The 22,184-nt window shown below is 38.4% G+C and overlaps 2 protein-coding genes across 3 annotated transcripts in view; one reads left to right on the top strand and one right to left on the bottom strand.

Moving 5' to 3' along the window:
* The window catches only part of brf1b (BRF1 general transcription factor IIIB subunit b), a 60,901-nt gene that overhangs the window by 29,830 nt on the left and 8,887 nt on the right, over positions 1–22,184 (bottom strand). Inside the window, exons 4-12 of the mRNA XM_081378754.1 lie at positions 21,445–21,618; positions 17,939–17,970; positions 15,568–15,640; positions 6,004–6,153; positions 2,822–2,915; positions 2,349–2,475; positions 1,577–1,616; positions 1,125–1,220; positions 672–959 (exon numbers count right to left, since the gene is read on the bottom strand). Coding sequence (XP_081234880.1) covers positions 672–959; positions 1,125–1,220; positions 1,577–1,616; positions 2,349–2,475; positions 2,822–2,915; positions 6,004–6,153; positions 15,568–15,640; positions 17,939–17,970; positions 21,445–21,618 — 1,074 coding nt within the window. The remainder of the gene's footprint in view (positions 1–671; positions 960–1,124; positions 1,221–1,576; positions 1,617–2,348; positions 2,476–2,821; positions 2,916–6,003; positions 6,154–15,567; positions 15,641–17,938; positions 17,971–21,444; positions 21,619–22,184) is intronic.
* btbd6b (BTB (POZ) domain containing 6b) lies at positions 9,586–14,645 on the top strand. 2 transcript variants are annotated; one of them, XM_081379218.1, is made up of 5 exons: positions 9,586–9,809; positions 11,620–11,917; positions 12,005–12,095; positions 12,194–12,312; positions 13,034–14,645. In XM_081379218.1, the coding sequence occupies exons 2-5, from the start codon at positions 11,709–11,711 to the stop codon at positions 14,064–14,066; spliced, it is 1,452 nt and encodes a 483-aa protein (XP_081235344.1). In that variant the 5' UTR covers positions 9,586–9,809; positions 11,620–11,708; the 3' UTR covers positions 14,067–14,645. The 2 variants fall into 2 exon arrangements, with proteins under 2 accessions (XP_081235344.1, XP_081235345.1); XM_081379219.1 differs by lacking the exon at positions 9,586–9,809 and having other exon boundaries at positions 11,155–11,917.

Here is a 22,184-nt window from a genome sequence, read left to right as displayed (position 1 = left end):
TTCCAAGAGTGCAGTTAGATACAATAGAAGTCCTACTGTGGAATTACTTGTAAAGTAATGCAATTATTAACCTGAAATATACTGTAATTTCACACTAAGATTTTTAACAGTGTACGAGTGATACAGCTTCTCAAATGAGACAAAAAAAGTAACAAAAAACAAAAAATTCCATTGGGTATCAACTGGATCATAGATGGAATCTATGCAATCGTTTCATGTGAGTGATAAGTTGCTGGAAGGGAGGGATTGAATCTTGTCTGGCTATTGGACTACCTTATTGTCCAGTTTAATTTTAGTTGTTTGTGGCAGGTATTCATTTGGAATATTTCCCCGATTTTTTCATTACCTTTTAAGAAATTAATAATTTCAGCGACTTTTCCAGGCCTAGACATACGTTTTATGGTACCTGGGGATTCCTTGTAGTACTTATACTGTATATAAAGTACTACAAGGCTTCAACTGTTACTTTTAACTGAACATTGAACACACTCTATCACAAATAAAGGCAGTATCTCCAGAAAAGTAGGAACTTTCTTTTCTTTTTTGAGGGATTGAGTGTCTGCAGTACAAGGCCACATTTTATCATATAAAACACCAAGGACAAACACAGTATGCTGTAATGAGCACCCTGTTTGGCCAAATAACTTGTGCTGAGGAAGTGGGACACTCACCGTTTCTAGTCTCCTCTGCGATGCATTCCCGAATGGAGTCTGTTAGACCCAGGCTGGCTGCACTGGGCAAAGGGCCGAAAAGGGCTGTCAGGGGCATACGTGTGGACTGACTAGAGATCGGTACCATATCCTTACTCGCCTCCTGATCCTCCATCCCTTCCTGATCCCCCCGCTCTAGCACCTGACTGATGAAATCCTGGTTGAGATGTTGGGCTGCTGCCTCCATTTCCTCATCCTCTGGATCTTCTTCCCCAGTCACCCCAGAGGCCAAAGACACACAGTCATCATCTGAAAGGGTGTTAGAGAATAATATAAAATGAACAGTGGTGTATCTGCACGTGCATCAGCATAAAACCACACAATAATCTCTATTAAGAACAAATCATCAGCGAATTGTACTCAGATGAGCCGAGGTGTACTAAATAAACATGCAGAGCACTTGATTTGATCTACCTTCTCTTGTGTAGGAGGCATAAATCCCTCTCAGTTTGGTTCTGCTGCTCCCTGCCAGCTGTGTCTCAATCTCATCACGGTATGAGTTGATCTCGCCTGCAGACAACGTACACACATGTACACATGAGCCTGACGTCTCTGATTGACAGTTCAATTTTTCTGTCTCACAGATATTAAGTATGCAACATAGATTCCTTGGTAGAGTATGTTCAATGTTCAGAATACATAATGGCACGTATTATGTATAGTCCAAACATATTTAGACCGTTCATTAAAACAGCTGCTCTCGGTAAGGTGGGCGCTCCAAACCACAGAGGCATTTTCTATTCATAATCATTGAAAAAAACTTAGTGTACTTAGTGTAGCCGAGATAATGCACCACAGATAGCATTCAGATGCCTTGTTGAGTCAATAGAGAGAATCAATATCTTATTCCAGGAGGACAGACTAACCTTGATATTCCTCAAGTTTCTTGGACAACTCGTGCTCCAGCTGAAATAATGACATTTTAATTAAGAGAACCATTTATCAAGAGTCTCTTATGGTTGAATATTATATTCATAGCATCATATCAGGTCACACACATATACATAGACTATTATTTAAAAGTTTGAAGTCAGTAAGATTTTTTTTATATATATTTTTTTAAAGATTTATAAAAGTCTCTCTTATGCTCACCAACGCTGCATTTATTATGTCAAAAATACAGTAAAATAGTCATATTATTAAACATTATTATGAATTAAAATAGCTGTTTTCAATGTGAATAAATGTAATTTATTGTTGTGACGGCAAAGATAAATTTTCAGCACCATTACTCCAGCCTTCAGTGTCACATGATCCTTTAGAAATCATTCTAATAGGCTGATTTGGTGCTCAAGAAACATTTCTTCTTATTATCAATGTTGAAAACAGTTGTGCTGATTAATATTTGTAGGGAAACCATGATACATTTTTTACTTTTAGGATTCTATTAGAAAGAACAGCATTTATTTGAAATGGAAATCTTTGTAACATTATAAAAGTCTTTACTGTCACTTCAGTTGAATGTGTTTTTGCTGAATAAAAGTATTAATTAAAAAAATTCTAACTTAACCCAAACTTTTGAATGTTAGTGCAATTTTGTAGTTATCATATTATTGATCACTGATCAACTTAATGCATTTTTTCTAAATAAAAGTATTAATTTACTTTTCAACAGTAGTGTATGTCCCATATAAGTACCTGCTGCATCTTGAGTTTTTTCTTTCCAGCAACAAAAGATGGAGGATCACATTCTTGCTCAAGGTCCACTCGCATGAACTCATCAATGGTCAGGGCACTGGTGGGAGTCTCCTCAAACTCTGTCAGCCTGGGCATCAGTGCAGAAGAAACGTTTGGGGAAATGTTACAGTACAGGCATCAGGGGTACACAACCTATCAAATGAGTTTTAACTTGGGATGCACCAGTATTAAAATTTTCTAGGCGATACCAATAAGTCGTTAACTACTGTATATTATATTATACCACAGGGTAGCTATCTCCTTGTATTCTGATTGATTTTTCTGATTACTTTTCTTGTGACAAAGAATATGTGGGTTTTAAAATTAAATAAAAAATTAAATTATGTATCGAACAGTCGGGTAACTACTTGTTTTTGTATGACAACAACATACAATTTCCCTAAGAATCTACTCAGATCAGCCATGACATTAACCTTTTTCTCAGCGTGGCCTCGCACACCTTGACGACAGATATCACCTCCTTCACTGTACGACGGAATTCATGCATACGAGCTGCCACGAGTAGAGCTGGGGGAACAAGGGAGGAAAAAATGAGAATAAATGTTTTGTCCCCCAAACAGTATTGTTCCCAATTTGTATGACATTTCACCACCATGCAAATATACAATGAATGTGCCAGACAAAAGAGTTGAGAGTGCATTTTCTATAGTAATGGAGCACATGTAAAAAGAATCTCTGCAGATGCTGAGGTGTGTTGTGCGATACAGTAACCTGTTTAGTAGACATTATGTAAATAGAGCTGGGGAGATGTGTTTAAGAGAACAATAAAACAAGCCTCTTCAATCCACTGTCAACATAAAAGCTTACTTCTCAAAGATGCGTGCAATTTATAGAGACAATATTTCTATGATTGTATAATATGTTTATTTACTAACACTTGTGTATGAATTTATGTTGTCTTAAAAAGCACAAAAATAATTAATATTAAATAAAATTAAATATTAGTAAAATATTATAATTATGTCTGAATACAATATTATATTATATATATTTATTTTTTATTGTTCTGGCATACCTTTATTATAGACTCAGTTATTCAGTTTGTAATAAAAATATTTTGTACATAAATATAAACATTTTATGTTAAAAACAGCAATATTGTGAAATATTATAGCAATTTAAAATAGTATTAAAGTGGAATATATTCCAGTGATGGCAAAGCTGAATTTTCAGCATCATTACTCCAGTCTTCAGTGTCACACGATCCTTCAGAAATCATTCTAATATGCTGATTTGCTGCTCAAGAAACATTTCTTATTACTATCAGTGTTGAAAAAATGTGTAGTTTTGTGGAAACCACAATACTTTTTTTCATTGATGGATAGAAAGTTCAAAATAACAGCATTTTTATTTTAAATAGGTTTTTTTTTGTAGAAAATAAAAATTATTTACTGTCAATTTATCAACGTAATGCATCCTTACTAAATAAAAGTACATATTTTTTAAAAATATATGTAAACTCTAAATATATCCTAAATACTGCAAAAGTATTGATGAATTATTATTTCTGTGTGAAAACGTTCGCACAAACACACACATGCACAGTAGGTGACACCCATTATTTATCTTTGTTGATTTTCTCTTGATCCTTGTTTTTAGTGTTCACACTCTGAGCCAGAAGGTGAAGTGTAGTTGTATGTTTACTCCCCTCACTCTAAAACAATCAACCTCAATACAGAAAACTGACATTTACACTTACCATATTCCCCTGAACACTGTGAATGATTAATGATGAATTATTAATTATTCAGATATTGCAGCAGCGGATGTTAGATGGGAAAAGTGAGACAGTGAGAGAGGGCTGAACTAGAGATGCAGGCAGGAAGTCTGCCTTCTATTCCTGTGCAGTCAGGGCAACTAGCTGACGGCAAGGTACAGGGACCAACAGTTCTGCTTCAGATCGAGGGCACCAAGATCTGTGCGGTGGTAAAGCACTTGCTGATCTTGTTTTTATCCTTGTTATGAAACTCACTGCTCCAGTTCCTATGTCAAACTTTTAGCACATTCAGGGATTTGCTTTATGATCTGACAGATGAGCAGAAATGAAGATAGAAAAAACAAGTTTCGAGCTGACAGAGGAGGAATAGTGAATCTTTTAACAACTAGGAAATTAATCCAAATCAAACAAATGACTGAGGTTTAAAGGGATAATTTGCAGAAAAAATAAAAATAAAATTCTGTCATCATTTATACTCACCCTCATGTTGTTCAAAACTTATGATTTAGAAGAAAGAAGATATTTTGAAGATTGCTTCAGCTGTTTTTTTCTATACAATAATAACCAATGGGATCCAAAAGTTTTACACTCCAAAATAGACAAAAAGGAAGCATAAAAATAATTCACTTAACTTCAGTAGTTTAAAGGGCTTTTCACACTGCGCTTAACCCTGGGTTTTCGTCGTTCTAAACACCGCTTTTAAAGGGATAGTTCACTTTAAAATGAAATTACCCCATGTTTTACTCACCCTCAAGCCATCGTAAGTGTACAGTATATGACTTTCTTCTTTCAGACGAATACAATCGGAGTTATATTAAAAAATGTCCTGGCTCCTCCAAGCTTTATAATGGTAGTGAATGGCCGTTTCTGTTTTGAAGGCCATAAAAGTGCATCCATCCATGATTGGCATGAAGTAATCCATGAAGTAATCCACACGGCTCGATGCGTACGGCCGTCTGCCGAAAGCTAGTTATTTTAGTCGATAAAGTTGTAAATATGGATATTTTTCTCACACAAACGCATTGCTTCGCTTCAGAAGGCCTTTATTAACCCCTGGAGCCGTGTGGAGCACTTTTATCATGGATGGATGCACTTTTATGAACGGGGTTATGAAACCCTGCTCCGGAGGGTTCTGCGCTTATGTTGCACGGTGTTAACTCCGCATTGCAGTGCCAAACTTGTACAGTGTGAAACGATGCTGTTACAACTAAATGCTTAGCAACCGACAACCAATCGCGTGACTTGTATTCACGTGCTTTGGGAAGTCATGGAAACACCACGTGATGTATATAAACAGTCGTTTCTGCGTATAATAGGACAAATGTCATGTTTCATTCTTACCTTTATACAGTAGTCAACATTTGAAGTGGATCAAAACCTTTCATCAAAGTTATACATGAATCTTGAACAATACCCATTCTTGTCTTAGGACAACTCTGATGAACTTTTTGATCCACTTCAAATGTTGACTACTGCAGTTTTGAGAAGAAAAATCAAGAAAAAACTTGATATTACAGTCTGCAGTGTGAAACGTGAATAAAGATAACAGAGGATTCCGTTTACCCGGGAATTAGAATGACCCAGGGTTAACCATTTCAAGTGTGAAAAGCCCTTTTAAGTGTTCTCAATGTAATTTGGACTTTGAATACATGAGTTGAACAATGATTTTATTTGGACCTCATTGACTTTTGTTGTATGGACAAAAACAGTTCTTTAAATATCTTCTTTTGAGTTCCACAGATGAAAAAGGAAATCCTACAGGTTTGCAGCATGAGAGTGAGTAAATGATGACAGATTTCTCATTTTTGAGTGGACTATCCCTTTAAGAGACCTCCAAATACAACAAAGGATTTATCATTTGAACATTAGACAATCTACCTGCGCCACACAAGCCTGATGGTCGCCTCCCAGTGTGCATCCAGTCTCTTTTCATCCTCTGCAACAGTCTCAGAGCAGTCATCGAAACCTCATGAGTCTTTTCACCGAACTCCAACATATGGGCGAATCGTGGAATGTACAGACACGGATCTATTGATAGAAATCAACAGATCTGTAATCAACGTCTGGACACAAACCTGAGAATATAACCTACAATTAGGTTTATTACAAATCAAGGCTCCACATCTCTGTGAACCTCATTTAGCTGATTCCTTTTCAAAGGATAAAAAAAAAAATCTTAATTTTTGTGGTTCTCCTTGACTCCATGTTGAATCTAGAACACAGTCCCCCTATGGGAACCTTTAAAAGTGGTTTGGCTAAGAGTCACTCTGTGGGAGCAAATATCCCTCACTTCCACCTACTTCTAAGTCCTTGGGTAAACTAATTCTGCTGGCCCAATAAAGCCCAAACATCACAGCTGTCCTATTAAGAAGGAAATGAGCTCAGCTAAGAAAGGCGGCCATCTACAATTCTATCTAAGGCTACACTATAGGGACTGCACCTGCACTTACGAAACATAGTATGTTCACTGAAATCTCCCTAGCCTGTCTGTCACTGGCCTTTTTATACATCTAGGTAATTTTATATTAAATTATCATATTAATGCAGTAGAGCAGAGCAGTTGACATAGCAAATATTCAGTGCCATTTGTGAAACAGGAAATAGTATAAGTCATTTAAGGAAATTTAAATTTTCTCATGTAACATTCTTTGGAATGATCCATACCGCACTGAAAAATAAATTGATTTTCAGACTTCTATTTCAGTCATGGCTGTAAAATTATCTGATTTGTGAGACTGTGGCTGTCAGAGTTTGATTAAGGGAAAAATGATAAATGAATAGAGAGAAATAATCAAATAGATCTGTAAGACTTGTTGGAGGGGATGTGAAACTTGGCATTGCAGTAAAAGAGGCCTTTGAAATAATTCTTGGTGAGGGTTGTGGACAGCAGTACAGGATAGGATTTGAAATTTCCTTTATAATAAAGTCAGAGGCTGCATTTCCTATAACAGACCCAGCTATTACTTTGGTGCTAAAATGTATTCTTATCTAGGCTGAATAAAGACATTCCATAAAAGATGCACCCAGGGACCATCAGACATCTCAACTGACCTTGTCTGATGTGTCTGTAATTGTTAAAATCATCATTTGCTTAGGGGAAAGCTTGATTCTGATGCAGTGAGAGTGCTAAATTAAAAAGTGCTAATCAAGGCCTTTGGCAATTACAGTAGTACATGGCAGAACTTTATTTTCAATATACAGTTCATTCTACAACCTCACAAAGTGGCGAAAAAATCCACATAGAACTATAGAAATTCATAACTGAGAGACCAAAACAGCTGAATTAAAAAAATTTTAATTGTTGTAACACCTATTGTAACAGCTTTAAGAATTCAGGGGGTGTACAAGTATTTAATACTATATTTTAGTTTCCGTTTATAGTTAAAAGTACATAATTTTATGCCCTTCCCTCGTTAACTTCCCTCCGTCTTGTGGACTCAGATGTATGTCATTGCTAACATTGCATGAGTTCCCACTATTAGTTGAAGTAATGAGTTTAAACGGAATTGTGTTGCATTGTGGTATACATAGTTCCTACATGACGTCACAACATACGGCATTTGCCGACCCAGCACCATTTCTGTGGGCATGTTGTAGGCAGAACATTAGAAGAAAAAGCTGAAACGAGTTAATTTTGAGATAAAATGTGAAAATGGTCATCTCCTGCTGGGTTAATGGATGTTCAAATCGTGCCGGAGGTTCAGTTAAATTTGGATTTTACAGTATACCCGTCATTAGACTTCATGAATGTGAGAAAACTAAGCTTTTGTCAGAACAACGACGGAGGTTATGGCTGGCAAGGATAAACAGGAAAGAAACTCCCTCAAAACACGCAAGAATTTGCTCAGAGCACTTTGTGTCAGGTGCACAATGTTGTGTTTTATTGCGAGTGTACACAAATATAAGTTAACACTTTGCAGTTTGAATGATGTCCTGTATGAACAAAATGACAAGGTATTAAAAACATACAAAAACAACATTGTTTTCACTGTTCGATCGCGCCCGCGCCTCTCTCTCACAGACAGACAGACAGTGTTAGCGCATACGGATCCACACCATTTATGACTGAAATTTTCGCATTGTACCTCTTTCTGTCTTGTGTTAATAGTCTCCTTATAATCTCTTTATAGTCTGTCACTTTGTCTCTTCATGATTTTCGTAACATTATAAACAGAAAGAAATATTCAAAATTTGCTTGTAAAACTTTGTAAACACAGCAGCTTATGCCATCAAAGATGGCGTCTCCGGGGAGGTCACATGACATTAATTGGCCTGTGGAAGAGCCATATAGAGATATATGATATGATATATGATAGCCATCTCTCTCTATGGCTCTGACCTGTGGGAACTATGTATACGAAGCTGCCTGACGTGTACATACTGTATGAGTAAAGTCACTCCCTTAGTCAGATTGAGGGATCAAGGGTCTGTTTATATAAACTTCCCTCGTCCACTTGACGAAGTGGAACGTACTTCAAAATGGCGGTAAAGATAGCCTGAAGAGAAGTTGTAAGGAAAGTTTGCAAGTGTTGGTCTGAAAGCAAAGTCGAATGCACCCCTTGTATGTTTTTGTGTTAGAATTTAGTTGTTTTTATTCATTCCAATATTAGCAGTGCTTTTGAACTTCATACTGACCCCTATTGGTCGGGATGCATGGATTTTGTTTACGAACTATTGCCATTTCACACCAAAGCTTTTTGTTTGTATCCGCTTGTTATGTTGTGATGTAAGGAAAACAGTTTCCAGGTTCAAACCTCTAATCGTTTCAATTGAGAATCTCAAATTGAGAATCTTAACAGCTGTTTATGAGCACTATTTATTCATATCACCAATTATTAAAAAGTCATGGTGTACACAACAGTCTCAGGGCTCAAGGTGTCCAGGACATCAATATTTTAATGTTTCATAAAACACTGTCTGGCCATGTGAGATTTTGATATGGAAATAGAGGTTAGGATGATTTTTCGGTTTTATTACAGTACACTGTGAGTGTACATTAGCAACATTTGTTGTATGCTTTTGACATTGGAAAGAGCGTTTGGACTCGGAAATAGTGATGCGTTATATTGTGAAAGCACCTTGAACACTTAAAAGCACTTTATAAAGTGTTAGTAGTAGCAGTAGTCTGAACTGAACTGCATTATTGGCTGGTCATAAAATGCCAACATGGCACCATCCATGAGTGGGCGACTGCTTCATGTAGAATAAACACAGCTTTTTCTAAAAGCCTGATATGACTGGAGTCTGCATCTCATGCACGTTTACATCTTTTTAATTTCTCAAAAGGTGTTACTAAATTCATGTAGCTATAAAACTTTTTAATTAACAAAACATCAGTGCACCTTTAAGACGTTAACCAGATTCTCTTACCCAAAGTGACTCACTGTATAAGTGCTTTATATTCAGAACATTTCACTCACTGTGTGCATGTTTCACAGACTCTGGCTGGCAAAAAATATCATTGTCTAAATTGTGTGAGATAGATAAGCCGCTTATCGTAGGCGAAGGATCCAGTTTCCAGCACCGGAGCCCTCTGTTGGAGATCCGGGAAAGCTGTGCAAGCCCAACCCCCTCTCTCTCATTGCACACTGTAGATTTAACATGGCTCCTGGCTGCCAGCGAGCCTTCAAACATCAAACCTGAATGTATTTTCCTGGCAGCTATGCTTCGGTCGGCACAATAAGGTAAATAACGACTAATGAGCTACTATTTAAGTTCCTCTGCGGTTATTGCTTTATTGAATCGCGAATACTGATTCATATTACTTCGACTACAGAGTCCGTTTTGGTGGACAAGTCTATGCGGACGGTAGCCCTGTTCTGATGCTACTTGATCTCTTTAAACCCGGTTCGTAAAGAACGCTCGCGCTCGAATCATTGATCGTGCATGTTAATGGTGAGCACGAGCGATATTTCTACCGAGGACATCAAAGATTTGCTTAGTAGGTTGAGCGCTTCGTTGCAGATGTTTATCCCCTTATGAGACATTTAAGGCTGCATCAGCAAATTGTACGGATCCTATGAAGTTGAAAGACTGCGACTGAAGCTCGCCGATGATTGTGGGAAAGCGTTACAATGTCGAGTTTTGTTTTGCGTGTTGGTGGAAAAAGTTACTTAATGAAATAAAAAATGCCTTAAAAGCTTCGCGCGGGATTTCATATAACGCAGATTAAATCTGTTTGGCCCCTGGTAATGATGACATGGATCAAACTAGTGTAAGATATGATACATCTTGAATTTTGTATACCCGTGTTGGTGGAAGTGGTGACGTGAACATATATGTCAACAGTACAGATGGGAATCGCGAATTAAACGATTCCCGTTAACGATTCCGGTTGCTTAACGGTCCGTTAAGTTAGTATTATTTTAGTAGTAGCCTACTTTTTATGACTCAATTGCATTTATTGTTATGACATTGAGTCAGATTCAACAGAACATAAATAAATGCAATGCATTAATTCCAAAAGGTGTGCATGCACAGACATTTCGGTGATATTTTTAGATGCAGCACAAATTAAAACCGACATAAATGCATTTCAAATAATAAAATAAAATGTTGTAACATATTTAGTTCAGAATTTGCCCAGCATAATTTGTCGTACCTACAAGTTGTCATGCAACTAGTCAGTAAATACATACAAGTCTCACATGCCTTACAACACATGATCAGTTCGTGCTTATTACATGATAACTTGCAAGTCAAGCTAATTCAGTAACTCTACGACTGATTCATAAATAGAGCCGACTCAAAAGAATCATTCTTTGGTTGCGTTGTATGTTTTTGATTCACTAAAAACTGACGCTGACAAGTAGTGCAGGACTAGGAAACACGGTCAGAGTATTTTAGTAATGTGTTCCACGAAATCTGTCGGTTCATTTTTTTTTTTTAACGGAACGGTTCTCTGTTCCCAACCGTAGTAAACAATGCGCAAGGGGTTAATTCGTGCTCTTGTGAGCAGAGAGATGGAGAGGGGGCTCGCGGTCTGGCGGTGTGTGTGGGAGGCGCCTCTGGGATACTGACGTCCGATTCACTCGTAGTTTGATTTGTCAACAGAAAGCTGGGCGTCCTCTCCCGCTACACAAAACGGGCTTTACAATACAGAGTGAAGACGATGAGAGAGGGGATACACACAGATATGTAGGCAGACAAGGATCTCTGACTTATTTAACCGAACAACTTTGATTTACTTGCAACGTCTTACTTTCACTGTATTGGCGCGAGATCAAGAAATCGTGAGGATGCGATGAGAAAGAGGAAAAAGTCTTCGAGCTGGAATATTTCCGCTGGACGGGCTTGTAAATGTGCCAGAGAGGGAAATATTCTATGGAAGCGCGTGAATTGAGTGACCGAGGCTTTTAGTTTCTAATTTCCCCCCGATACACCTGTCTTATAGATACTCTGCAGACTGGTGGATAGACTTGCTGATGCCAACAACGCCAGATTGCCTATATGGCAGGATCATGAAGTTTTTGACGTTTTTTCTTTTGCTTCCAGAAACCTTAAAAAGGACAAGAAAGAGTGGGAAACAGCTCAGCAAGCTGCCAGTATGCTATGAAATCGTGACTTTGTCCTTGAGGAAGAAGATGGCTGCAGAACTCTATCCTGCCAGCATAAACACCAACCTTCCCAACAGTAACAGCACCACAGCGGTAACAGCTGCCGGCAAAAAGACCATCGTCCAAGTCACTCAAACGGTGACCACGCCGACTACGACTGCCACTCAGCAGAACATCAACAATAATAACGTCGAGACTGCCAGCTGGCAGTCCACCCATCCGACATTGCGAGAGAGGTAAGGGCGCGTTCGGCTTGCTTTTCAAATAATTTAGGGTGTTATCGGTCCAAAACATGATATTCTATTGCATTTTGTTCCCTTCAGGAATGCTTTGATGTTCAATAACGAACTCATGGCAGATGTTCATTTTGTTGTTGGTCCTCCTGGCGCATCCCAAAAAGTTCCAGCACACAAGGTGAGAGCATCCTCCCGTGTCAAAATGCATCTCGAGTGGCTCTTTCATCAACCGTATGCTTAACCGCTTTTGTGTGGCATTTGTTTTTGTTTTTTCAGTATGTGCTGGCAGTGGGGAGTTCTGTTTTTGGTGCCATGTTTTACGGAGATCTAGCGGAAGGAGAATCTGAGATTCATATTCCTGACGTGGAGCCTGCTGCTTTTTTAATCCTTTTGAAGTACGTCTTGCACTTAATTCTAATGCATATGGGTGAATGATGTGAAGCTTCTTTACTTTTTCTTGATAGATTAATTTATTCACAAATTCATACAGTGACTTAACACCCTTTTTTCTGAATTAAAAAAAATCTTAGAAGAAATCTTAACACAACTGGTTAACTCTTTAGTAATATTTGAAAACCTTTTTTTCCACCGAAGTAATTTGGTGCAACCAACATGGAGAAGAAAACCATAAAATAGTCCCTCATGACTGTGTCGATGTCAATAATCTCTTAAAATATCAGACAATTTGACTTTTTCTGAAAAAGTTAGTTCAGGATATGAAATGTCATTTGGTGCAACTCATACCCAAATGTCATATTTATGAATTCATGTTTTTATGTACATTGAAAAATATATTTAAAAAACATTTTTGACAATAACAACAAATATGTGTGTTGAAGCTAAATGTTACTGCTTTTTACTTGGTTACTTTGAGTCATCACATTGGGAATTTTCTTAAATGTGTTTTTCAAAACAATATGAATCCAACATGAATACAAAGAGTACACGTTCAAGATGCATTGTAACCTAGATTTTTACTACTTTTTTTTTCTAAATCATCTATTATTTGTCATTGACTCATGCATATAACTCTAAACTCAATCACTACAAAGCCTAATGCTTGCAAAGCTATTGGAAAGATATGATTTCTTAGCCCCTTTTTTTTTTCACTTTCAGGTACATGTACAGCGATGAGATTGAACTTGAAGCGGACACAGTGCTGGCCACTCTGTACGCTGCCAAAAAGTATATAGTGCCTGCACTGGCCAAGGCCTGTGTCACCTTTCTGGAGACGAGCCTAGAGGCCAAAAATGCCTGTGTGTTGTTGTCCCAGAGTCGACTGTTTGAGGAGCCTGAGCTGACCCAGCGGTGTTGGGAGGTCATTGATGCTCAGGCTGAGCTGGCGCTTCGCTCTGAGGGTTTCTGTGAGATTGATCTTCAAACGCTGGAGATCATACTAAAGCGAGAGACCCTCAACACCCGGGAGGCGGTGGTCTTCCAGGCGGCTCTCGAATGGTCTGTGGCTGAATGCAAAAGGCAGGGACTTGGACCGACCGCTCGTAATAAAAGGGCAGTGCTGGGTAAAGCTCTCTACTTGGTTCGCATCCCAACCATGACCCTGGAGGAGTTTGCCAACGGAGCTGCGCAGTCAGACATTTTAACGCTGGAAGAGACTCATGATGTCTTTCTGTGGTACACAGCAGCTAATCAGCCCAAGCTGGAATTCCCACTGCAAAAAAGAAAAGGTCTGACACCACAGCGCTGCCATCGTTTCCAGTCCTCGGCTTACCGTAGTAACCAGTGGCGCTACCGCGGACGCTGCGATAGCATCCAATTCGCGGTGGACAAGAGGATCTTCATCGCAGGTCTTGGCTTGTATGGTTCCAGTGGTGGAAAGGCAGAGTACAGCGTCAAGATCGAACTCAAGCGCCAAGGCGTGACCCTGGCCCAGAACCTAACGAAATTTGTTTCAGACGGGTCCAGCGGCACCTTCTCTGTATGGTTTGAACACCCGGTCCAAGTGGAGCAGGACACCTTCTACACAGTCAGTGCCGTATTAGATGGGAATGAACTTAGCTACTTTGGACAGGAGGGTATGACGGAAGTGCAATTTGGAAAGGTGACCTTCCAGTTCCAGTGTTCCTCGGACAGTACCAACGGGACTGGCGTGCAGGGGGGTCAGATCCCAGAACTGGTTTTCTATGCCTGAAATGTTGTCAGGACGTCCCATTGCAGTGCATTCCGCTCACTGGAATTAGGATGGATTGAATACAGGGTCTCGTGAGGCTCTTGCCTTCATTATGTAGCAGTGGTGGTGAACTCAATGGTAACGGCTCTTCAGTACCACAACGGGCTCAGATGGAAGGAATGTTCTTCAGCTTTATTTATTGCAAAAAAATATATATTTGATTTAATTATTGAAGCTGCAGCAAGCAGATCTATATATATAATATAGTTGTACTGCTCTGATAGTGGACAGAAGCCACTAGTGTGTCATGTTTTGTACATAACTTATTTGTTTTCAGCTTGATGCTGATTGACAAATAAAATGTCTTGTATTAGTGATCAGCTTCCTGAACTGCAGATTATAAATGTTTTTTGTGACTCAAGTTCAAAGTTGTTTTTACTTCTTATACATGCACTCATGAAATGCATCAATGAATGATCTACAGATTCTATTCTGCACAGTCCTGGCTTCAGAAAGCGAGGGAGGTTGAACTCAATCTATATTTTAACTGTCCTTTAAGTGTAAGTATATACACTTTAAAATAAAAAGTATTTTCTATCTAATGGTGTGCATTATATAATAACTGAAATCTGAAAAATGAAGCCACACTCCACAAATGCATTGGGCTTGTGTTAATGGGACAGTGATTGTTAAGTGTGGATGAAATATTCATCTTGAAAGGCCACATAAAGAACCTATTATCCCCAGTGGACTGCACGAGGAACTGAATAGGGAGTCTGTTTGAATTGAGCCCATAGAATCTGCTGCTCCACCGTTTGCATTCTAATTAAGGCTTTAGTAAAAATGGAGCAGATGCAGCTTGGTAAAACAGCAGATTTTTTTACCAAAAAAACCCCCTACAAAAACAGATGAATATGGAATTATGACACATGGAGAGCTGTTAATGAGACTGCATTCTGGGATTATGCCCAGTACTTTAACATTGGGATGCTCGCTGGTGTATACTTGAATCATTTTGTCTCTGCTTCCTATAATCTGATGAGTCTGTTTTAAAAACTGCAGACATGTTTTGTTCTCATAGTGTGCACAGAAGGTGGAAAAAGGTTTGCAACGAGTATGATGGACCATAATGGATTTTTTGATGACGCAGTGCCCCCTAGTTACATCTGGCTAGACTGCAACTCACTATGAATATAATTTCCAGACAAGTAAAACATTTTCAACCTGGGTCTGAATTACAGAATACTGCAGAAAATGGAGCTCAACATGCCTGGATGAAAGTACAACAACAGCAAATCTTCTCCCTTTTGATGCAACTAGGAATCCATAGGCCAGATCAGATGAACAGATTGAGAGTACTTGTATTGATCCAGCCATGGTGTATTATTGATAACCAATTTAGCAAATGAATTGTTTTGAGAGATGCTGCCTGCTTTATTAATGAGGTTCATTCAAAAGCACTGTTCCGGTCAGCTGAATTACATTAGATACCTCACAGAGAGGTCATTACAGGGAGACTTACCGACGGCTGGAGCGTTGATACAGAGTTCTCTAGCCAACAGGAGGAAGGTCTTTCCCAGAATGTAAACATTAACCTACAACAATAAGAAATATCACTGAAAACTGTGAAGTATTCAATGAGTTCAACTTTACATGTTACCAATCACTGATTCTTGACACAGGGAATTAAATGTTACATAATTACTTCTCATTAGTCTTTATAAATAGCAACATTTCCACTTTAAAATTGATCAGAGAAGAACATTCTTTATTTTTTCAAATCCACTATATGATCATAAAACCAGATTACAACCCAGCACTTTATAGATATTTTAGTGGAAATGAAGAAAAAGATTTTTCAGGATTCTTCGATGAATAGAAAGTTCGAAAGAACAGCATTTATTTGAAATAGGAATCATTAGTAATATAAAAAACAATTTACTGTCACTTTAGATCAATTTCAGCCTCCTTGCTGAATAAAAGTACTTCTTTAAAAAAAAATCTTACTGAGCTCAAACTTTTGATCGGTATAGCAGAGGTCTTCAACTGCCCCTGGTGAACCACTGACCTGCAAAGTTCATCCCAACCTGCTTCAGCACAACTGAATTTCACACCAATATGATTTTCAAGCAAAGCCATGTGAAAACAAGCCTGCAACCTTAGCCAAAAAAAAGCGCAATGTCTGCTTACGCTGCAGTATACAGAGGAGACGAGACCTTTTTTTGAATGGATGTCAATGGAGGACAGGCTTCACTTCGCTGAATAAACCACTTTTGTGAGGCAATAGCTTATCTTTAAATGAATCGACAGCCCATTGGCTAACCTTCAACATGTTTGCTCGTTTTGGATTGAATTGTGAGACAGGTATGCTTCAGTTTACGGCACTTCTCATTAATTTCTATGGTATCCGCAAACAGTGATTGACTGTCACACAACTATGAACAAAATTCAATGAAGTCAATAATTCAATAACCTTTAAATGCATCATTATGCAAACACATGAGGAGAGTCTCCACATGAAAGACCCACGACCTGAAGTGCAGATCAACGTGCTGCTATATTTCTCTCCGAAACGGTAGGAAATTAAATTAAATTGAATGTGGAGGATATAAACTGTGACAAGATGATTGGCAGGGCAGTTTAAACGGTGATGCACGCAACTAAGCGACATAGCGGTCCATTAAAGACGCAATTATGACAAAGTAGTATGTCCCAAAGCTGTATAGTCAAAAGTATGTACTTTTTCTTCACAAAAACTGTACATACATTTAGGGCATAGTATAAGTAGGCGAATTGGGGCACAGCACATCTCTGTTTCAAGTGATCCATGAGAGCTTGATTAGCTGGTTCAGGTGTGTTGGATTAGGGTTGGAGCTAAACTCTCCAGGACAGGAGCAGGGTTGAAGACCTCTGCGGTAGAGTATATATATATATATAACACTGTAACATGTTAATATATGCATTTTTAACAGCACTTCAGAGACCCCATTGTAATGATGAGGGGGTTATGACCTCAGCACCAGGTCCCTAGTTTGCCTGGCATCCAGGCAGGATATATTGGGGGTCTTGTTAGATTTGGGTGTGGCTGCACTTGCTAAAGATTCATGACATATTTGAGCCTCCGCCCCAACCATCTAGTGTCTGTTCAATAGCAGATACAGTTCAGTGGACAGCTGAGGGTGTAAAAATAACATCACACCAGTGCTTAAGCACCAAAATATCTGGCCCTAAAATAACTGCTAATAAAACCTAAACGGTATATATTGTCATAAAGACAGTACTGTCTATTGTTTCAAAAACAACATGTTGTTGTTTAATTAAGCAATAAGGCATTAAAAAAGCAGTATTATGCTCTTATTGTAAAATCACTGGACCATGGCCTTGATTGTCTTCATCAAGTGGTCAACATCAATAAGATAAAAGATGCAATTATTGTGCCAAGTAATAGTTGGGTATGTGGGTACCAAAAACAATAATAAAGAATTCTTCTTATGTGCAGTCACAGGTGTGAGTATAACAGCTTCTTTCCTGAAATATCCAATCAGATTTCAGAAATACAAAATTTTGGCATCTGCATTAATATCTATTGAAATGTCAAACTTGTTGAAAAAGTAAAAAAAAAAAAAAAAAAACCCGGCCTTTTAAATGAACTTAAACTATGCAAGTATATGAGGTGGACGGAAGATGGACATCATCATTTCTGACATGGTGTCTTCTTGCCTGTTATGACATATGCAATATATCATTCAGCATTTCTTTCATATGATCATATGGAGGGTATAAAATATTATTTAATGGTTGAACATCATGCAACTTAGCCGCTTATATTCCATTATGTTATTCAGAGTATTGTGGAAAATATATGAAAGAAATTGAAATGAAAGGGAGCAAACCTGTAAAAGATCACTCAGGTCCAGGAGCATGTCTGCACATCAGTTAAGGAAGGGAAGGAGAATACAAAACCAAATGGATTATATCTTAAAAATGTTTAAAAGTGTGATAAAGATCTAAACATCTTTGTCCGACTACATAGCCAAAAATAAGAAGTCAATTACGCTTTTAAATGAATCCTGGTCACAGTGATTAATTGGGCATCGGACGGCTCTGTAATTGTCACTGGAGGAGTTTCGACTTTCACTGATCATCTCTTTACATCAATGGGCTTCAGACAGGATCTCCTTATCTCTGCAAGAGATTCACCCTGACCATCTGTTACTGCTCACCTGATTGGCACACACACCTGAGGCACGTGCCTCCATGGTGACTAATGTCCCCTTTAGCACAGAGATTAGCATCACTACAAGACAAGCTAATCCCACTTTATCAGAAGTCTGACGGCCTTAATCACGGCCTGGTGAAAGAGAGTATTTATACTATTATGACTGAAATCAGTGATATTGATAACTGTCTTTATCTCTTAAATACTACAAGACTCATGTCTCTATATGTTTTTTAAATCAAAATGTGACTTTTTGTTCACCCTCGTTCACCAAGCAGACACCAATGTCTTCATAGTTCTGGCAATCTTGTAATTATTAACAAACCACTTTATTAATGCTTATGTCTAGGACAGTGGTTTCTTAATCTCTTTCTTAATTTCTTAATCATTTTTACACGGTCTGAATCATTCCCTATCCCCTATATAGTGCACTATGTGTCATTCACCAGATAGAAAATAGTTAATGTGTGAACAAGTGACCAATTTCAGCCACAGCTTCATCATCTATTTATAAGGCAGGACGCTTTGGATTCAAGAGAGCATTTGATTGGACAGAAAATCTGATGAGAAGCTGAAGTGCAGAGTGATGTCATCAAAATCATTGATTGATATTGGTGGAAGTGAAAGACTAAGTTTTGAATGCTTATATATTGTAAATGCAAATTTTGTCATTGTCTTGGAGCACACTAGCTTATAGATAACAGTAAAGCTAAAATATTCATACTAGTAAAAGATCACACTATTTCATGTGATTTCTGATTTCAGATACTGATCTGACTCTATTTGATTGTGATTTGACTTCATTGTTCTTGTTTAATGCTGTGACTCCTCCCAGAATGGTCAAAAACTTATTTTTTAGAGAAATGATACATTATCATACAATACTTGACTTGTAGTGTCCACTATATTTGTAAGATGCATGCATTTGAAGGGCTCCTTGTCTTTAGAACTGGCACTTATGTATAAAATGTACCAGTAAGCAACAAACCAAGAATCTCAGCATGATATGCCTCTGAAATCATGACCTGTCAGCCCAACAATCGACAGATCAGGTCAGTGAAGCTCATTGAATCAATGTTTCCAGAACAAAAGTCAATCTTCACCTTAAAGAACCTGGTCTAAAAAGATGTTAAAACACTGCTAATTGGCTAAAATGAACAAAGAAATGCTGAGATATTTGAAAGAAGCTGAAGTTTAATAATCTCACACTTAAAAGTGAAAGTCAAGATAATTCTCACATACACTTGTCCAAAATAATTCTGTGTATCACATCACAAAGATGCATGAGATAATTGTAAGGATGTTTGATGAGGCAAAGCAGAACACATTTAACATTAGTCCACTATTTGGAATGGGTTTGGCGGTCTGTAAAGAACTGAACGACTTCTTTGTGTATCTGCTGTTTAGCGTGAAGTACCGAATCTTTGCATGCAACTGAAAGAGCCCCACCCAGGGACAGGTAACAATTCTCCTTTGACAACTTTAAACGCTACACCAGGTACCCAGACAGGCCTGACGCTACACAAAAGCAGAGCGGAAAACTGGGTGTGACCCAAGAAGACAGACAGGAGGGTGCTTGTAGGAGTCTGTCTGTTTGTGAGACAGAGAGAGAAAGCAGTGGTGTAACACTAGCCAGGCATGCTGCGTTGTAACAGGTGTGGCAAGTCTCAAACCCACAAAATTTGAGAACATCATTTTGACAGGTTGGGGAAAAACAACCGTAAAATTTGGAACAGGGAAAGTATATTTTCCTTAAAAATCACTAGTCACTATGAATGAGTTCCATATTTTCACTACAGTAAAGGGGACATGAATTTTTAGGCTAAAAGAGTGTCACTTCAATAGCTTTTGTACACAACCAGGACGAACACTGAACATCTTTTTTTTTTTTTTATGAGGGAGTAGTGGCTCAAAGAGCGACTTGCTGGGCTTCTTTTCATGATTTACTCCAGGGAACATCCTCTGAGATTCCAAAAGGTGCAGTAAACTCTCTTCCTCTTTCTCTGTTGTGCCTCTGAGGGTGTATTTTAGCACCATTGTTTTCACATCCTGACACATCCTTTCAGACCCTGAACCGGGTTTTCCATAGGGAAAGCATGGACTGGTAAAACAGACTATTTTAGACCAGAATGAATTTCTGTACTAGTCCAGGTTGGTTTATGCTGGTTTGGTTCTGTTCCAACTTCTGATGAAGCACAGACAGGAAACACTTTATTTCAATTGTCCACTTTAGACATTCTAAGTAACTTTGCAACTACATGTCATCTAACTCTCATTAAAAGTATTAGTAAACTATCTGCTTAAAATCTGCTAACTCTTTATTTTGATGCTCCCCAACAGACATTCTGCTGGCTATAAGTACTTTTGCAACTACGTCAACTTATTCTACTTACCCGAATCATAACACCTAAGCCCAACCTAACAGTCTAGTACTAATATTCTAATGAGAGTTAAATTAGTTTGACACAGAGAATAGACTGGTCACGTGACTGTGACCTGCTTGATGTTAAAAAGAGTAAAGCGCAATAAGCTGCGAAAAAACAACTCATTGTGGTGCTCGCACTGTCTGACACACACACACACATGTAAACACAGTCAGTTATTGTCTTAAGTAAACTTAAACAGTTGGGAAAGAAGTCGGATGCGAGTCAATAGGATCCGTGCATTAGGTCTTAAATTGACAGCAGCCTAATACAGTACACCTGCTGCTGTCTGTCAAACAAACAAAAGAAAAAGAGAAAATCACTCACTGCTCTTGACTGAATAACTTTTGTAGCTTTAATATGAATCAATGTATATTTAATTCATCTGAAGACTGCAGTTTTAATTTTTTTATACTTGATTATTAAGTTTCTGTATTGTTTTTTACTTAATTGCTAGTTAGAGAGTGTGTGTATATATATATATATATATATATATTATTTTTATTTTTTTAACAAGTTATTACATTGCACATCACGTTGCATTTTTCTTCAATATTCTGGAGCCCTAGTTTGAGCTACAGGAATTTTGCCAATTAAAGACCTAAAAGGTCAAAACATTTACTCTTTCTTTCTAAGTTGGCTTAATCCTACCAAATTTGGGTTGAATGTGCACACTTTTCTCGATGGATTACTATTCACAAAGAGTTTCACTAGGCCCTAGGGTTTCACACCCTAGGGATCATTGTGGGAAGGATACGTGGCGTTCCCTCTGTCCTGCAGACCAGGTAGAGGCAGGCGGCTATGACGTGTGTCATCTTTCGCCCTCGTGTCAAGTGCTTGCTCACAACCATCTTGAAGAAATTAAAGGCCGTATCCAGGCAGTGCTGGTTCAGCTGCAGCTGGCTGCCGAGGTTGTGTATCTGCCGTTTCCCTAGAGACAGGACACACATATGCATCAGATTGAGCAAACATACACACATGCATACGCTTACGCTTGCGCACCGAGGCATGACTTCACACGCAGGTGTTTGGTTTTCCAGTAGCACTGATGTCATGAGAACGGTGCACAGCCAGACAGGCTTTTAGTGGAGCCTGGAAGTGAAAACGGCAGAAAGACAGCTGTTTTACGTCCCGTGTGAGGCTACGTCCCTCTTTCCCCTTCTTTCACAGTCGTACATTTACTCCTTCACAGATGATCTCAAAACAGGCCATGTCATTGGACACATAAATCAGTCTGCCCTGAAATCCCATGGCGGCCCTCGATGCGTTTAGCATATTAAAATCCACATTAAAATACACAGTCCAATAGTCTATCTGGCAGAGTTCTGTTTATTTAATACATCATTTAGCAAAAGACCTTGTTCACACAGACAGTGAAAGTCTCCCACATTCTAAACAATGAGAATGATTTAGGTTGCTTCAGATGGAGTTGATGAGTTTCACAAGTCCAGGTCATTAATTATGCTTGAAATTGCACACATAGACATGTTTATAAGA

Source organism: Scardinius erythrophthalmus (assembly GCF_964197995.2).
Source record: "Scardinius erythrophthalmus genome assembly, chromosome: 11".
Lineage (NCBI taxonomy): Eukaryota > Metazoa > Chordata > Actinopteri > Cypriniformes > Leuciscidae > Scardinius > Scardinius erythrophthalmus.
This window is presented reverse-complemented; position numbering and strand designations above follow the sequence as displayed.

Excerpts from the sequence above, each read along its gene's own strand:
- btbd6b (XM_081379219.1), top strand. The coding sequence starts at position 11,550 with ATGCCAACAACGCCAGATTGCCTATATGGCAGGATCATGAAGTTTTTG. Across the intron at positions 12,096-12,193 it reads AAAAAGTTCCAGCACACAAG|TATGTGCTGGCAGTGGGGAG; the intron begins GTGAGAGCATCC and ends TTGTTTTTTCAG. Across the intron at positions 12,313-13,033 it reads GCTTTTTTAATCCTTTTGAA|GTACATGTACAGCGATGAGA; the intron begins GTACGTCTTGCA and ends TTTCACTTTCAG.